At 67.3% G+C, this 16,643-nt stretch overlaps 4 protein-coding genes and 1 long non-coding RNA gene across 7 annotated transcripts; 3 read left to right on the forward strand and 2 right to left on the reverse strand.

Moving 5' to 3' along the window:
- Nucleotides 1-115: 115 nt before the first annotated feature.
- MRPL4 (mitochondrial ribosomal protein L4) lies at nucleotides 116-3,505 on the forward strand. Its single transcript, XM_074530286.1, has 9 exons — nucleotides 116-256; nucleotides 669-717; nucleotides 1,023-1,194; nucleotides 1,293-1,344; nucleotides 1,706-1,823; nucleotides 2,212-2,318; nucleotides 2,400-2,509; nucleotides 2,923-2,993; nucleotides 3,087-3,505. The coding sequence occupies exons 1-9, from the start codon at nucleotides 197-199 to the stop codon at nucleotides 3,239-3,241; spliced, it is 894 nt and encodes a 297-aa protein (XP_074386387.1). The 5' UTR covers nucleotides 116-196; the 3' UTR covers nucleotides 3,242-3,505.
- LOC141726029 (uncharacterized) lies at nucleotides 3,216-7,259 on the reverse strand. The gene is made up of 3 exons (XR_012577516.1): nucleotides 7,121-7,259; nucleotides 5,889-6,826; nucleotides 3,216-5,840 (listed from the first exon to the last, which is right to left on the reverse strand). It is a non-coding gene; the product is annotated as an uncharacterized LOC141726029 (long non-coding RNA).
- LOC141726026 (intercellular adhesion molecule 1-like) lies at nucleotides 6,023-8,760 on the forward strand. 2 transcript variants are annotated; one of them, XM_074530285.1, is made up of 5 exons: nucleotides 6,023-6,158; nucleotides 7,145-7,414; nucleotides 7,529-7,798; nucleotides 7,936-8,178; nucleotides 8,549-8,760. In XM_074530285.1, the coding sequence occupies exons 1-5, from the start codon at nucleotides 6,104-6,106 to the stop codon at nucleotides 8,758-8,760; spliced, it is 1,050 nt and encodes a 349-aa protein (XP_074386386.1). In that variant the 5' UTR covers nucleotides 6,023-6,103. The 2 variants fall into 2 exon arrangements, with proteins under 2 accessions (XP_074386386.1, XP_074386385.1); XM_074530284.1 differs by having other exon boundaries at nucleotides 7,936-8,552.
- A 918-nt stretch (nucleotides 8,761-9,678) lies between these two features.
- ICAM5 (intercellular adhesion molecule 5) lies at nucleotides 9,679-14,208 on the forward strand. The gene is made up of 10 exons (XM_074530278.1): nucleotides 9,679-9,886; nucleotides 10,343-10,627; nucleotides 10,701-11,015; nucleotides 11,155-11,433; nucleotides 11,517-11,795; nucleotides 11,866-12,108; nucleotides 12,197-12,550; nucleotides 12,842-13,117; nucleotides 13,200-13,463; nucleotides 13,558-14,208. The coding sequence occupies exons 1-10, from the start codon at nucleotides 9,829-9,831 to the stop codon at nucleotides 13,767-13,769; spliced, it is 2,565 nt and encodes an 854-aa protein (XP_074386379.1). The 5' UTR covers nucleotides 9,679-9,828; the 3' UTR covers nucleotides 13,770-14,208.
- Nucleotides 14,209-14,531: 323 nt separating this feature from the next.
- FDX2 (ferredoxin 2) lies at nucleotides 14,532-16,490 on the reverse strand. Of its 2 annotated transcripts, XM_074530288.1 has the most exons (4): nucleotides 15,739-16,221; nucleotides 15,536-15,642; nucleotides 15,223-15,310; nucleotides 14,532-15,133 (listed from the first exon to the last, which is right to left on the reverse strand). In XM_074530288.1, exons 1-4 carry the CDS (start codon nucleotides 15,852-15,854, stop codon nucleotides 14,977-14,979), a joined length of 468 nt encoding a protein of 155 aa, XP_074386389.1. In that variant the 5' UTR covers nucleotides 15,855-16,221; the 3' UTR covers nucleotides 14,532-14,976. The 2 variants fall into 2 exon arrangements, with proteins under 2 accessions (XP_074386389.1, XP_074386388.1); XM_074530287.1 differs by having other exon boundaries at nucleotides 15,536-16,490.
- Between the last annotated feature and the right edge of the window lie 153 nt (nucleotides 16,491-16,643).

A 16,643-nucleotide genomic window follows, 5' to 3' on the forward strand; every position in this document is an offset into this window, starting at 1 on the left:
GGACTGGAGGCGCTGTTGGGGGTCACTGGGGAGGAGACATTGGGGGTGACACCGTGGGTAGAAATTTGGGGTTGGGGACACAAAGGGGGGGGTCCCCCCCTTTCCTCCCCGTTTCCCGCCGTTCCGCCCCCGCCGGAAGTGGCGCCGCGCGCACTGTGACGTCACCGCGCCCGTCCCTACCCCTCGCCTTCCCGCCATGATCCGCGCGGGGGCGGCCGCCCTGAGGGCCTGGAGCCGAGGCCGGGGCTGGGCCGCGGTGAGAACGGCACCGGGAGCGGGGCCGGGAGCGGGGCCGGGCCGGGGGGAGAGCGGGCGGGGAGCGACACCGGGAGCGGCCCCGGTACCGGGATGGGAACGGGGGGGAACCGGGCGGGGGCGGGGCCAGAGCCCTGAGGGCGGTCCGTGGGCAGGGCCAGGGCCGTGAGGGTGTTGAAATGAGCGGGGCCAGGACAATGAGGGCGGTGAAATGGGCGGGGTCGTGGCTGAGGGGCTGGGTTGGGGCGGTACCAGGTGGGAGCTCGGCCCGGGGGGGTTCGGAGGTCCGGGCCGGGCCCAGGAGCGGGGCTGGGGGGCGGGCGGGGGTCGTGTCCCCCCTCCCCTCAGCCCGCGGTTGGTCCCGCCCCCCTGGGGACACCCTGGGCATTGTCCCCAATGTCGCTGTCCCGCAGCTCTCGACGGCGCCCCCGGCCCCGCCCGCGGTCCTCGAGCCCCGCAAGGGTGAGTGCGGGGTTGGGGACATCGGGGACATCCTGGGGACAGTGACAGGGGCTGGGGACACACTGAGGACAGTGCTAGGGGCTGGGGACAGCCAGGACCATCATGGGGACATCATGGACAGGGCCACCACGGGGTTGGGGACACCTGAATCACCCTGGGGACATCAGAGCTGGCTGCCCGTGCTTTGGGGGGTGCCAGGAGCCGCCTGTGAGGGTCCCCATTGTCCCCAGAGAAGCCCCCAGTGCTGCGAAGCTGCAGTGTCCCCATGCTGTCCCCAGCGTCCCCACGTGTCCCCTTGTCCCCAGGACTGTCCCCAGAGGAGCCCCCGGTGGCGTCTCCGGTGCTGAGGAGCTGCAGTGTCCCCGTGCCGTCCCCGCTGTCCCCCGTGCAGGCCTGGGTGGGGTCCCTGCGCCACCCCCAGGACACGCTGCGGGGCCTGGCCGACCTGCACCCCGACGTCTTCGCCGTCACCCCCAGGTGGGGACACCCCGGGGGCTCTGGGGACGCGCTGGGAACACCCCCGGGTGGGGCTCTGGGTCAGTGTCCCCCTTCTGTGTCCCCCTCTGTGTCCCCAGGCTGGACATCCTGCACACAGTGGCCACGTGGCAGAAGAACTTCAGGAGGATTGTGAGTGTGGGGAGGGGGTTTGGGTGTAAAAAGGGGGATTTGGGGCAAAAAGGAGGATTTGGGGGCAGAAAATGGGGATTTGGAGGGGAAAAAGGGGATTTGGGGTGGAAAAAGGGACTTGGGGGCAGAAAATGTTTGTGTCCCTCTTTCTGTCCCCAGAGCCATGCCCGCGTGCGCACCCGCGCCGAGGGGCTGTGTGGGGGTCTCAGGGGTGACGGTGTCCCCTGTTTGTCCCCAATGTCTGTGTGTCTGTCCCAGAGCTATGCCCGTGTGCGCACCCGGGCCGAGGTGCGGGGCGGGAGGACCATGGGGAGCTCAGGGGGCTCAGGGGTGACACTGTCTGTCCGTCTGTCTGTCCCAGAGCTATGCCCGTGTGCGCACCCGGGCCGAGGTGCGGGGCGGCGGCCGCAAGCCCTGGCGGCAGAAAGGCTCCGGGCGCGCCCGGCACGGCTCCGTGCGGTCCCCGCTGTGGAGGGGAGGTGAGTGACACCCAAAATCCAGGGATGGGGACACACAGGGGGCTGGGGACAGGGACAGGGGGCTGGGGATGGGACACGGGTCTGGGGACATCCTGGGGACAAGGACATGGGGGCCGGGGATGTCCTGGGGATGTCTGGGACTGCCCTGGGGACATCAGGAACCACCCTGGGGACACCAGACCTGGCTGTCCCTGGTTTGGGGTTCAGGGGACATTGGGGACCACCCTGGGGACATTGGGGACACCCTGGGGACCCCAGGCCTGGCTGTCCCTGGTTTGGGGTCTCTGGGGACACCCTGGGGACCCCAGGCCTGGCTGCCCCCCTCAGCCACCGACGCCCATGGGCGGTGTCCCCTGCCCGGGGATGTCACCATGTCCCCTCCTGGCAGGTGGCATCGCCCACGGCCCACGGGGCCCCACCAGCTACTTCTACATGGTGCCCATGAGAGTGCGGGTGCTGGGGCTGAAGGTGGCCCTGAGCGTGAAGCTGATGCAGGTACGGGGGTGGCCCGGGGGGGCGGGGGACACCCGCACCCGGGGCTGGAGACAGGGTGACAACGGCCCTGGTGTCCCCCAGGACGAGCTGCACGTGGTGGAGAGCCTGGAGCTGCCCAGCAGTGACCCCCAGGAGCTGCTGGAGCTGGCACGGGCACGGCACTGGGGACACTCCGTGCTGCTGGTGGACACGTGAGAGAGGGACACTGGGACAATGGGGACATTGGGGACACTGGGACAGGGCTGGGGACACAGGGGGTACTGGGGACAGGGCTGGAGCTGGCACAGGCACGGCAATGGGGACACTCCATGCTGCTGGTGGACACGTGAGAGAGGGACACTGGGACAATGGGGACATTGGAGACACTGGGACAGGGCTGGAGGCACAGGGACAGGGCTGGGGACACTGGGGACAGGGCTGGAGCTGGCACAGGCACAGCAATGGGGACACTCCGTGCTGCTGGTGGACACGTGAGAGAGGGACACTGGGACAATGGGGACATTGGGGACACTGGGACAGGGCTGGGGACAGGGCTAGGGACAGTGGGGACAATGGGGATGGCATGTCCATGAATCTGGGGACACCCCATCCCTTTTTCCCCCAGCAATGAATTCCCAGAGAACATCAGCGCCGCAGCCGAGGGGCTCAAATCCATCACCCTCATCCCCGCCCTGGGTGAGCCCCAATCCCCTCACTCTGACCCCTCCCCAGAGACGCTCTGGGGACCCCGCTGACGTCCCCAACGTGTCCCCACCTGTCCCCACGCAGGGCTCAACGTGCACAGCCTGCTCAAGCACCAGACGCTGGTGCTGACCCTGGACGCCGTCGCCTTCCTGGAGCAGCGGCTGCTGTGGCACGACTCGCGCTACTCGCCCCTGGTGCCCTTCTCCCTGCCTCACCGGGACCTGCCCGGGGCCGCCTGAGACCCCCCGGGCAGGATTTGCCCCTCTCGGGTGGGATTTGCCCCCCCGGCTGGGATTTGTCCCCCCCATGGGGCAGATCCCGTCAGGAAAGGATTTGGGGACACCGCGGCACAACGAGGTTTTGTCCGTTCGCCATGTCCTGGAGGATTTCCTGGATTTGCCCCCCTCGGGTGGGATTTGCTCCCCCAGACCGGATCCAGCCCCCCCATTCAGGAATTCGGGGCTGTCGGGAGCTGCTGTGGCCATTAAAGGGATTTTTTTTTCCATTGTTGTTTTTATTTTGGGTGGAATCAGGCTGTTCCCACCTCCTTTTGGGGCTCCCCCCGTATCCCAACTCCTCTGGGATCCCCCCCCCCAAATATTCCAGCTCCTTCATCCCAGCCCCCTCCTCAATATTCAAACCTCTTTTGGATCCCAAACCCTTTTCCAGTCCCTCCTCCTAACCGCGGGTTTTCCGCATGGATTCTGTCCTTTTGGGTGGAATTTGGGGAATTTCGGGGCTGTGGTGGCTGAGGGATTTTTGTAGATGTGTCTCCCCCCCCAGAAATGTCCCCAAGTGTCCCCATCCCCTCCCACATCTCGGCACCTTGGGAAGGTGGGAGCCAGAAAAGGAGGAAATTCAGGAAGAATGAATTCTGGCCTCACCCAATTCCTGTGAAATTTGGAGTGGGGGGAAACCTGGGAATGCCTGCACTGTGGGGGGGGGGGGGGGGGGTTGGGGGAATTTCGGGGGTCCCGAGGGGAATTTTGGGAATCCCAGTGGCCCCCTTGGGGTCCCAAGGCGAGGGCTTTTGGGGGAAAATCCCAGGAAAAAAACGGGAAATTAGGAATTTTGAGGGGGCCAGGGACCCAACTGGGGGGGAACTGGGACACAACTGGGAGGAACTGGGACCTTCCTGGGTGTCCGCGTATCCCAGGGAACCGCTGGAATTCCGCACCTCCCTCCTCCTCCTCCTCCTCCTCCTCCTCCTCCTGGGTTTTTTTCGGGGGTCTCCCGGCCGTGCCCATCCTGATCCCGGTGATTTTTGGGGGGTTTTCCCAGTTTTTTCCGGGTTTTTTTCCGGTTTTTCGCGGTTCTCCAGGTGAGGGGCCAATTCCGGGAATCGCTCCCTGCTCTGAGGCAGCTCCGGAGCCGCTTCCTGACCCGCCCGGGAGGCGACAGGAGGCGACAGGGACACGGAGAGGCCGCAAATGGGGCTGGGGGGGGGACAGGGGGACACGCCAGGGGGGGGTCAGGAAGAGGCCGGGGGGACAGGGGCCCTCGGCGGAAGGCGACAATGGCACGAGGGGATGCTGGCACCGGGCCAGGTCCTGCGGGGGGGGGCTGGTGGGGGTGGCAGGGTGGCACGTCCTGTTGACTCGGGGAGCTGGCAGCGCCTTGGTGTCCCCTCTGTCCCGCCCCTGCTGCCCCTGACCCGCGCGTTCCTGTTGTCCCTGTCCCTCCCCGGTGTCCCTGCTCTGTCCTGTGTCTCCCCTGTCCCCATTCCCTCCTGGTCCTTGGAATTCCATCCCAGTGTCCCTGTCCTGTCCCCCATCCCCGTTCCCAATGTCCCTGTCCCCAGTGTCCCTGTGCCTCCCGTGGCCTCCAAACCCCGGCCCTGGCCGCGGGAGGCTCCGGCATTCCCGAAATTCCAGGGACAAGGACAATCCAGGGCACGGCGGTGGCACGGCCGCGGGAAGGGAACTGTCCCCTGCACGGGGGGGATGTGACAGAAGTGAAACCCCGCGGCTGGGACCAGTGTCACCGGCCTGTCCCCTTCTGCAGCCGGGCTCGTGGCCTGGAGGTGACAGGAGGGAGGGTGGCAGGGCTGGGTGCCACCACCGGGCACTGGGGACACCGTGGGACACCATGGGGACATCAGGGATGGGTGTCCTGGGCCTGGAACCACCCTGGGGACACCCTGGGGACGTCAGAAATTTCCCACGGTTCCAGGGGTGACACAAAAATCCCCTGATGTCAAAAAGCGACAGAATAGAGGAAGTCGCAGCCCTGGTGACACCAGCACCCAATGGTGGCCTCGGGAGCCACCCCCGTGGGTGACAGGCAGGTGACAGGAGGGTGACAGCCGCGTCACGAGCTGGGGGTGACTCATCAGGGGGGTCAAAGCTGAGACCCCCCCTCCGTTTTGGGGGCACAGGGTGACAAGGAGGGGACAAGGGGGACCGGGCAAGAGGGGCAGGAGGGAAAGAGGGGCAGGAAAATTGTCCCATCCTGAGAGAGGGGACAGGAAAATTGTCCCATCCTAGGACAGGGAAATTGTCCCATCCCGGGACAGAGGGACAGGAATTGCCCCGGGGGGGGCAGCAGAGGCCGGAGCCCTCCCCGGGCAGCCCCTCGAGCCCCGGCACGTCCACGCAGCCCCGGAAATCCCCGGGGGCGGGACGGCAACGGGCCGGGGATAAAAGCGGCGAGCGGGACGGGCTGGAGGCGGCGGGCGGACAGACAGACGGAGAAAGCGCGGGACGGACCGAGGGACGGGGACGGCGGTGCGCACCCAGAGCGCACCCGGAAACCCCGACCCGGACGGGCCCGGAACGGCCCCACAGGATCCATCCCGGAGAGTCCGAACCGAACCTTCCCGGAGAATCCGAACCGAACCTTCCCGGGGAACCCGAACTGAACCTTCCCGGGGAACCCGAATTGAACCTTCCCGGGGAACCCGAACTGAACCTTCCCGGTGCTCCCGGGGAACCCGAACCGACCCAACCGTAGAACCCGAACCGAAACTTCCAGAAGTCCGGACCGGCGCTGGATCCAACCCAGAGACCCTGAACCCGCCGCCCCCCACCGGCCCCCCGCCCCCGGTGCTCCCGGCGCATCCCGGCGCTCCCGCGGCACCGCGAGCCGCTGTCCCCGCCGGGATGGTGGCCCCGGCGCTGCTGGCGCTGGCCCTGGGCGCCCTGGGTGTCGTGGCAGGTGAGGGGACACCGCGGGTGGCACCGGGCGGGCGGGGGGTGCCGGGGACCGGGCGTGCGGTTCCCGCCTGTCGCCGGTGTCGCCGCGCCCGCGCTGCCGGTGGCGGAGCTGTCGCAGCCCCGCCGCGCGCGGTCGTTGCCTCCCGCCTCGGGATGGAGAGGGGAATTTTGTTAAATTCTTGCGAAATCCATAAAAGCCACTGGGATTTTTCTTCCCCCGTCCCTCCCGCCCTCCCTTCCTGAGCCCATTCCGGGAAAGGGAGGGACGGTTCTGCTCAGGGGGACCGGAAAATCGCGGCCCCGCCGGGGAATCCCCCCGGCCTCGGGCTCGGACTCAGCCCGGGGGGCTTCCGAGGGTCCGCGGGGGCTTCCTCCGCAATTTCGGGGGGCTTCCTCCGCAATTTTTGGGGCCTTCTTCCGCATTTTGGGGGCTTCCTCTGCATTTTTGGGGGTTTCTTCCACATATTTGGGGGCTTCCTCTGCATTTTTGGGGGCTTCTTCCGCACTTTTGGGGGTTTCCTCTTCACTTTAGGGGTTTTTTCTCTGCTTCCTCTGCACTTTGGAGGTTTCTCAGCCACCTTAGGCGGTTTCCTCTGCTTCCTGGGGGAGCTTCACCCGAATTTTGGGGGCTTCCTCAGCAGCCCGGTGACATTGACTGGGGATGTTTTGCTGGGAAAACACCAAAATTCAGGGATGAGGATGAGCCTGCCCCCCCCTCCCCGACGTCTCCAGGAATTGGGAATCCCTGGCTGGGGAAGCTCCCTGAGGTGCACAAAGGACCCCCAAGCCCCCAAAGGACACCCCAGATTTCGGGATTCCTTCTCCAAGAGGAGCTCAGGGGTGGCTGGATCTGATTTTTGGATTTTTGGCCCCTGTGGTTGAAGTGTGTGGAATTTTGGAGGCAGGGCTGGGGGCTTTCTTGCTGTTTTCCCCGTTTTCCCCCATTTTCCCACCATGGCTCACCCCAGTGTCCCGTCCACATTCCAGTGCCCCCCGAGGGTCCCCTCGTGTCCCTGTCAGCCTCGGACGCGGTGGTGAGGATGCCGTTCAAGGTCACCTGCAGCATCAAGCGCGCCGTCCCCGCCACCAACGTCACCATCACCGCCAACAACCTCACCTGGCCGGTGACACTGAGCCAGGACGGCCACCAGGCCACCGCTGAGGTCACCGTACAAAACAAGGGCAATGTCCAGCTGGGCTGCACCGTCCACATGGGCAGCAGGAAGCTCCAGACCAACGCCACTGTCCAGGTCTTCTGTGAGTGACCACGGTGACACCACGGTGCCACCAAACCTGAGTGCCACCAAGCATTGTGAGAGAAATTCCCTGATTGCTGTTACCATTCCATGATAACTATGCTGTCACCCACAGATGTCCCCGTGCCACTGCTGAATGTCACCAACACCGCCAAGGCTGGCACTGAGCTGAGGGGACAATGCTCGCTGCCACCTGGAGCCGTCAGTGACATCCAGGTGAAGGTGGCCACCAACCACAGTGTCCTGGTGGATTTTAAAAAGCCCCCAGTGACCTTCAGCCTGATGGTGACAGAGGAGGATGCAGAGAAGGGGCTGGTGGTGACCTGTGAGGCCAAGATGCACCCGGACCCCCCGAGGAACAAATCCCAAGTGGTCCATGTGCTGGGTGAGAGCGCGGCCACTGTTCCCGGCCCCTGTGCCACATTTTCCTTGTCCCCATCCCTCCTCTTCCTGATCCCCATCCCTCCTTTTTCTTGTCCCCATCCCGGCTTTTCCTGATCCTTATCCCGCCTTTTCCCGCAGTCAAACCACGGCTGGACATGGAGCTCTGCCCCCCGCAGCAGAACTGGACGGAGGGGCAGGACGGGATCCTGAACTGCAGCGCCAAGGGGACACCTAAGCCGCAGGTGAACTGTTCCAAGGATGGGATTTTCCTCACCCCTGGAAAATCCCATCCCATCAACCGCGCCCACGCCGGGACCTACCTGTGCCGGGCCACCAACGATCTGGGGACGGCCGAGCGCAACGTCACCGTCTGGGTGCAGTGTGAGTCAGGGGGCCCGGGGCTCTGGGGGGGTCTTTGGGGTTTTTGGGCTCCTGGGAGTTTTTGGGCTTCTAGAGATCTTGAGTCTTCTGGGGCTCTTTGGGTGTTTTGGGCTTCTGGGACCTTTGAGGTTTTTGGGCTCCTGGTGGTTCTGGGGGTTCTTTGGGATATTGGGGGTCCTGGGTGGTCTTGGGGGTCTTTGGGGTTCTGGGGGCCTTGGAGGTGTTTGGGGTTTTGGAGGTTTTGGGCGTTCTGGGGGCCATGGGTGTCTCAGGCCCTGGAGATCTTGGAGGCTTTTGGGGTTTTTGGGCTCCTGGTGGTGCCGGAGCACAGCAGCCCCCTGCCCACTGACCCCGGCCCCATTTCCCCCAGATGACGCCTCGGTCCCGCTGCTCCCGCTGCTCCTGGGGACGCTGCTGCCGGCGGTCGTCGTCTTCCTGACCCTGGCCGTGGGCTACCTCCTCCACCGCCAGGGCAAGATCGGCGAGTACCGGCTCTGGAAGCGGCACCCGCGGCCGGACGCGCAGCCCCTGCGGCCCCGGGGCGGCTCCGCGGCCGCTCCCAACGGATCCGCGGCCCCGTAGGCGGGGAGAGCCCGTGGAGGGGCCGGGAGCCCCTGCCCGTCCCTCCGCCGCGGCCACCGAGGGGACGGCGACAGCGGGGACCGGCCAGGGCCAGCGCGGGGGATGCGGCTCCCAGGCTGGGATGGACTGGGATGGACTGGAATGGACTGGGATGCACTGGGATGGACTGGGATGCACTGGGATGGACGGATCCAGCCGGGCCCCGGTGTGGATCGCCGAGTTTCGCTCCAGATTTTATCCCTCGAGTGTTTTTTGGGGTGGATTTGGTGATTTTGGAGGTCTTGGAGCTTCCCGGGAGGAGCATCCTGGGTTGAATCGCGGGGATTTCGGAGCTGGCGGGAGGACAAGGAGCAGGAGGGAGGGGACAGAGAGGCGACAGTGACACGTACCACCAATAAACGCTGCAGGTGGCATCCACTGGGGCCAGGAATCCGCAGTTCCGGGGGCTTCACGGGGAGGGGGTGACAGGGCCATTGTCCCACCCGGCGGGGACATCGCCGCTGTCCCGGCGTCCCCAACCCCCGCTCCAGGTGCTCCCGTCTGTCGCTGTCGCTTCGCCCACGCGCGTCCCGGAGCCGCCCACGCGGGGAGGGCTCCGGGGGCGTTCGGGGAGGGGCTTTTTTGGGGGGGTGGGGGCGCGTTCGTGAAGCGCCGAGCACCGGGCGGGGGTGGGGGGGACTGGGGGGGGGGGTCGGCGTGGGCGGGGGGAGGAGCAGCCCCGCGGGACCGGCGGCGCGCGCGGCAGCGGAGGAGCTGCCTTCGGCCTCAGCCGCCTCTTCCTCCTCTCCCCCATCCTCCTCTTCCTCTCCACCCCCCGCCCTCCCCGTCGCCTCCGTCGTCCTCCGCTTCATCCCCCTCCCCATCCTCATCCTCCTCTTCCTCCCCCTCCTCACCGTCTCCATCTCCCTCCTCATCCTCCCCTTCTCTCCTCCCTGCTCGCCGTCTCCATCCTCCTCCGCTCCATCCCCGTCCCCATCCTCCTTCTCCCCATCCTCCTCATCCTCCTCCTCCTCTTCCTCATCCCCCTCCTCCTCCTCTTCCTCCCACCCTCCTCCTCTTCCTCTCCCGATGGGCCCCCCCGGCCCGGCCACGCGGCTCTTGCCCCCCCTGGTTCTGGCGCTCGCAGGTAAAGGGGGGAGGGGCTTGAGGGTTTTTTTGGGGGGCGGGGGGACCCTTCAGAATGGGGAGGGGGCGTCTCTGAGGATCCCAAAAACCAGCGACCATTGACGGGGGGGGGGGTGAGGGGCGGAGAGCCCGAAATCAGCAGCGACTTTTTATTGGGGGGGGGGCACACCACCGTGGGGACCCCCAGAGGCCCCCCCAAAATACCAGAGGCCTTTTAGTGTTGGGAAGGTGCACACAGGGACCCCCAACCCAATAGTGGGGACCCTTAAAACTGGGGGGGGGTCACACACAGGGACCCTCAGGACCCCAAAATCAGAGTGACCTTTAGGACTGGGGGGGCTGGGGACACACGGGGACACCCCCAGGACCTGGCAATTGGGGGGGGGTCTCAGTCCAGGTTCCCCGGGGTCTCCCCCATCGGGACCTGGGGCCACTGCCCGTGGTGGGGGTCTCGCAGGGGTCGCCCGGGGCACCTTCACGGTGGTGGCGTGGCCGCGGGTGGCCGTGGTGGCCTTCGGGGGCTCGGTGACCGTCAACTGCAGCCGCAGCGCCTGCCCGGAGGGGGACACCAACGCCACGCTGGGGCTGGAGACCACCCTGCCCGCGACCCTCGGGCCCGGGGGGCTCCGCTGGCAAAGCTTCCGCCTCCACAACGTGTCCCGGTGGAGCCCCGGCCCCGTCACCTGCTCCGGCCGCTGCGGCGACACTGAGGCCAACGCCAGCGCCGGCGTCCTCGTCTACCGTGAGTGCCTTGGGGACATTGAGGGGACACCGAGGGGACACCGAGGTGGCACCAGCTTCGTCCCGTTCCCCAGAGCTGCCGGAGCGGGTGGAGCTGGAGCCGGTGCCGGCGGTGGCCGTGGGGGACAGCCGGAACCTGACGTGCCACGTGCGGGCGGTGGCCCCGCTGCGGAACCTGACGGTGACGCTGCGGCGCGGCGCCGAAACGCTGCGCACCGAGAGCTTCGCCGAGGGCACCGAGGGCAGCGCCAGCGTGGCCGTGAGCCACGTGCTGACCGTCACCCGCGGCGACCACGGCCAGGACGTCACCTGCCACGCCGAGCTGTCGCTGCGGCCGCACGGGCCCCTGTTCGCCCGCGCCGCTGTGCCCGTCACGCTCTCGGTGTTCGGTGAGCGGCGGCCTCGTGGTGGCCTTGTCCCCATCGCGGTGACCTCGTTGTCACCCTCCCGGTAATCGGGACCCTGTCCCTGGCTCTGGGGACGTGTGCCGGTCCCGGTGACCCCGCGTCTCCCCCGGTGTCCCCGCAGCTCTCCCGGAGCCCCCCCAGCTCCAGGCCCCCGCCATCCTCGAGGCCGGTACCGTGGCCAACGCCAGCTGCCGCATCACCGGCGCCTTCCCGGCCGGGGACATCCGTGTCACCGCCGCTCTGGACCAGGAGCCGCTGAACGTCACCGTGGCGGTGGCCGGGGACACGGTGACGGCCAGCGCGGCGCTGTCCCCGCTCATCCCGGGCCCGCGGGAGCTCAGCTGCACGGCCGCGGTGGCCACGGCGGCGCGGACGGCGCGGAGGCAGCTCCACGTTTACCGTAAGGCACCGGTGGGAGGGGGCGGCGGGGGCACCGCGGGACCCCGAGATCGCCTCGGATCCATCGGTGGGATGTTCCCGCAGGATTCCCCGCGCCCGCCCTGGAGCTGAGCCCGGCCCCGGCCGCGGCGGGCAGCGAGGTGACCGTGTCGTGCCACGCCGGGGCCACCGAGCCGCCCGAGGCGCGGCTGCAGCTCCGCGATGCGGACGGCGGGGTCCTGGCCGAGGGCCCCCAGCCCCGGCTGCAGCTCCGGTTGCTGGCCCGGCGCGACGACGACGGCCGCGAATTCCGGTGCCGGGCCAGCCTGGCGGTGGGCGACAGCGTGGTGACAAAGGACGCGGACGCGCGGCTGGCGGTGCTCTGTGAGTGTCGCGCCAGCCCGGCCCCGCCCGCCCCTCCCGGCATTCCCCAAATCCCATTTTTTCTCCCCAGATCTTCCCGAAATCCCGGCCAGGGGCTGCCCCGGTAACCGCACGTGGGTGCAGGGAGCGCGGGAAGCGCTGTCCTGCCGCGCCACCGGCAACCCCGCGCCCACCGTGGTGTGCGGCCGCGACGGCGTCGCCGTGGCCACCGGCGAGCCCGAGCCGGTGACCCGGGCCCGAGCGGGCACCTACGTGTGCAACGCCACCAACGCGCTGGGGACGCGCAGCCGCCGCGTCACCGTCCGCGTGGAGTGTGAGTGGCACCGGGGTCGGGGTCAGGGGTCCCCTCGGTGGCCGGCGCGGTGACCGGGTGGCCTCTGTGTGTGTGTCCCCTACTCAAGATGAGCCCACGATGTCCGAGTCGGGGTGTCCGGCACGCCGGGTCTGGGTGGAGGGACAGCGGCGGGAGCTGGAGTGTCGCGCCGATGGGGACCCACCGCCCAGCACGCGCTGTGCCCGCGACGGTGGCACCCAGCACGGTGGCACTCGAGACGGTGGCACTCACCACGGTGGCACTCAGCACGATGGCACCCGCGACAGTGGACCCCGAGATGGTGGCACCCCTGACGGTGGCAGCCACCACGGAGGGGTCGCCCGCGGCCGCGTGGTCACCCGGGCTGATGGCGGCCGCTACGTGTGCAGGGCCACCAACAGGCACGGAGTGGCCGTGCGGAGCGTCCTTGTCACCGTGGAGTGTGAGTGTGACACCGGCGAGGGGACACCGGGGTGTGCTGGGGGTGGGGATGTGGAGGGGGCTGGGACCGGGGTGGGACGGGGATCTGGGAGGGGACAGGGATGTCACATCCATGCCCGGAATTCCAGGGCCGTGCCGGGATAAGGATGGGGATGAAGCCGAGCCCGGCTGTGCTCGGACCGGTCCCGGCGGTGCCGGGGGCTCTCAGTGGGTCCCGGGAGGGTCGCGGTGGCCTCACGGGGGTCCACCCCGGCCCCATCACCCCCCCGTGCCGCCTCTCCCCGTTTTCCAGACCAGCCGAGCCTCGGCGAGCGCGGCTGCCCCGAGCGGCGGCGGTGGCTGGAGGGGACCCCGGCCGAGCTGGGCTGCGCCGCCACCGGGAACCCCCCGCCCCGCGTCACCTGCGCCAAGCTGGGCGAGCCCGGCAACGCCACGGAGCTGGGCCACGACAGCCGGGACCCGGCCCGGGCCACCGCCAATGTCACCCGAGCCCACGCGGGCACCTACCAGTGCCGGGCCACCAACGCGCACGGCTCCGCCGTCCGCAACGTCTCCGTGGCCGTGGAGTGTGAGTGCGGGGGCCGATTTTGGGGGAAAAACCCGGGGATTCGGGGCAGCCTCGGCACCGGCCGCTGTTCCCTTTGGCGCAGACGGCCCCGCCGGTGTCACCGTGCGCGTCCTGCCCTCCGCCAACGTCACCCGCGGCAGCGGCTTCACCGTGGACTGCGGCGCCGAGGGGGTCCCGGCGCCCACCTACACCTGGGTGCTGCCCCCCGCCCCAAACCTGCACTGGGCCGCCGACAACCGCTCGGTCACGGTCACCGGCGCCACCACGGCCAACCGGGGGCTCTACACCTGCACGGCGAGCAACCGGCACGGCCGGAGAGCCGGGAGCGTCGTGGTGCGGGTGGACGGTGAGCGGGGACGGGGATGCCAGGGCGGTGATACCGGCTCTGCCCCGGTGTTACCGGCGGCTCCCCGGTGCTACCGGCGCCTCCCGCCCCGCAGAGAGCTGGCTGGTGCTGCTGGCGGCGCTGGGAGCGCTGGGCGCGGTCACGGCGCTGGGGCTGGCCGTGGCCGGCGGGTATTACCTCAAGAGCACGGCGTGCAAGAAGGGCGAGTACAACGTGCGCGACGCCGAGGGCTCCGAGGCCGCCTGCCTGCACCGGCACCGGGACCCCCGTGCCGAGGTGTTCGGCATCCAGCTGAGCCCGCCGTGACCGGAACCGGCACCGGAACCGGCCGGCCGGGAGCCCCAGAGCCGGGATTTGGGGTGATTTTGGGGGATTTTGGGAGGGCGAGGATTCATCTGGAGGTGCTCGCTGGCACCAGCACGACCGCGGGGAGGGTTTGGGATCCGGTTTGCCCAGCCGGGACCGGAACCGGGAAACCGGGACTGGAACCATCCCCGTGGGGTTTGGGGACCCCCCCAGCCCCACCCCAGGGGTTTTTGGGGGGGCACAACATCCAGGACCGAGCGTTCCCCCGAGGATTCCTCTGTCCCCACCCGGCCCGGTGGGGAGGGGGTTTGGGGGTCCCCACAGACCCCGCCGAGGGGATTTTGGGGCGATTTGAGGGGTTTGGGAGCCGCGCCGAGCGTGGCACAGGCACCACTCAGGGATGGGCCGCACCCAATAAACGATCAATAATCGATCAATACACGATCAATAACCGAACAATGAACGATCTCGCGCTCACGGGGGTCGCCGCCCGCTGTCCCCCTCGAGCTCCCCGGCCTGGCCACCTCCTTGTCCCCAAGCCCCGCCCATTGTCCCCACCCAGGACCTCCGTCCTTGTCCCAAACCCCTCCGAAGCAGCACCCAAATGAGCCCAATAAGTAATTGATTAATTAATGCATCAACGCTCATTATCCCAAATCCAGAACCCTGGGAATATTTTTGGGGGGGGGGGGTTGTCATTCTGTCCCCCCTCCTTGGGGGGCAGTTTGGGTACGAGTGCCGAAATGCGAGGGTGGCCTTGGATGAGGGGCAATAATTTATTTTTTGGGGGGAGTTCCCCTTCCCTGGGGGGTCCGGGGGTTTTGCTCCCGGGTCTCAGTGGGGTTTTGGGGTCAGTGGGTTTTTGGGGTGTCCCCTCGGGGTCAGTGGGTTTCAGGGGTGCCCCTGGGGTTCGGGGATGTCCCTCAGGGTCAGTGGGGTTTGGGGTCTGTGGGGTTTTTGGGTCTCCCCGGGGTCAGTGGGTTTTTGGGGTTCCCCCCAGGGTTTTTGGGGTCCCCCCGGGCTGTCAGTGTGGTTTGGGGTCGTGCCCTCCCGGGTCAGTGAGGTTTTGGCTCAGTAGGGTTTTGGGTCAGTGGGGTTTGGGCTAATTGGGGTTTCTGGGGTCAGGGGGTTTGTTTGGGCTCAGTGGGGTTTGGGGGTTCCCCCCGGGGTCAGTGGGTTTTTGGGGTTCCCCCCAGGGTTTTCGGGGTCAGTGTGGTTTGGGGACGTGCCCGTCCACGTAGAAGTTGCGGGTGAGGCGGGGCAGGGCGATGCGCGCCCCCTCCAGCGCGGGGCTCAGCCGGAGCTGGCAGCCGAGCCGCGAGTTCTCCTGCAGCAGCGGCGCCTGGTCCAGCAGGTCCTCCTCCCTGCGGGGCACCGACACCGGTAACGGGGAACCGGGGGGCACCGGGGGAACCGGGTACCGGCAATACCGACAATACCGGGGGGTCCTTACCGCTCGTCCGGCGCCGGAAGCCGCCCCAGGTGCGGCTCGCTGATGTAAACGTGGCAGGTGGAGCAGGCCAGCGAGGCCTCGCAGGCGCCTGGAGGAGCGGGACGGCCCGGTGAGCACCGGGAAAACACCGGGACCGCCCCAGAACACCGGGACCGCTCCGGGAACCCCCCGAGAATCCCCCGTTAGCACCGAGACCCTCCCAGCAGCACCGAAACCGCCGTGGGACCCCTCTGTCAATACCGGGAGTGTCCCGGAGCCCCCTTCCCCCAGTCCCGGTCCCGCCCCCGTCCCCCGTCCCGTTCCCGGTCCCGACCCTCCAGCTCCAGCCCGTGACGCTGCGCCAGGTGCAGCACGTTGTCACCGACTCTGCCGCGCACCGGCACCTGCCGCCCCTCCCGGTCCACGAAGACGACGTTAACCCTGAGGAAAGGGGGGGGACACACGACACCGGGCTCAGCACCGGGCCCCGGTTCCGTTCGGGCGCCGCCGCCCCGGGAGGGCGTTCCCGGTACCCACACGGCGGCCTCGGGCTCCTCGGCGGGGGCGCCGCCGCTGCTGAGGCTGCGGGAGACGCCCCGGAGCAGCCGCCGCGTCACGGAGCAGCCGCTCGCCGCCGCCATGGGCGCAGCCATGACGGGCGCCACGTGACCCCCCCACGTGACCCAAAGCGGGCGGGGCCAAGAGGAGCTGGGCCTGCGCTGGGTCCTAAAGCCCGGCCGCGGATTTGGGGCGAAATTGGGGACTTTTGGGGGGATATTGGGGAATTTTGGGGGTCCAGGGGGAGTTTGGGGGGGGTCAGACACGACAGGAGGGCCCCTGTGATGGGGAGGGGGGTGTTTTGGGCGGGTTCTTGGTGATTTTTTGCGAGTTTTTGGGGTCTGGGGTTTTTTTTGGGGTTCCCTGCCCCAGTTTGGGGACACAGGAACGGCCCAAAATGGGGAGGGGGTGCAAGGGGTTCCCCCCAAAATAAAGGCACAGCAGAAATAACGAAATGACACCGAAATAATAAAAAAAAAGGGTGGGGGGCAGAGATATAAATAGAATTTTATTTTGGGGGGAGGGGGGTGGGGAGACACAGCCCCCCCCAAATCCCCCCTTACAGCAAAACCAGACAGTAAAAACAGGGAAAAGAACTCAAATCCTGGGAAATCCCCCCAAAAAACGAAGGAGAAAGGAGGAAGATTTGGTCGATTAAAAAAACAAAACAGCGTTAAAGTAAAAAGGCCGATTTTACCCCAAAAAAAAGCGTAAAACGGCAGCGGCTCCAGTTGTTAAAAAAAGGGGGAAACACAAAAAAAAAAAAAACAGCAAAAAAATCCACCCAGTGAAATGTTTAAAGAGAGGAATTGGACCCCAAAAAAGGGGGAAACCCCAAAAACATGGGGGAGACCCCACCCCAAAACCAACCCCAAAACAGGGGA

Source organism: Zonotrichia albicollis, chromosome 32 (assembly GCF_047830755.1).
Source record: "Zonotrichia albicollis isolate bZonAlb1 chromosome 32, bZonAlb1.hap1, whole genome shotgun sequence".
Classification (NCBI taxonomy): domain Eukaryota; kingdom Metazoa; phylum Chordata; class Aves; order Passeriformes; family Passerellidae; genus Zonotrichia; species Zonotrichia albicollis.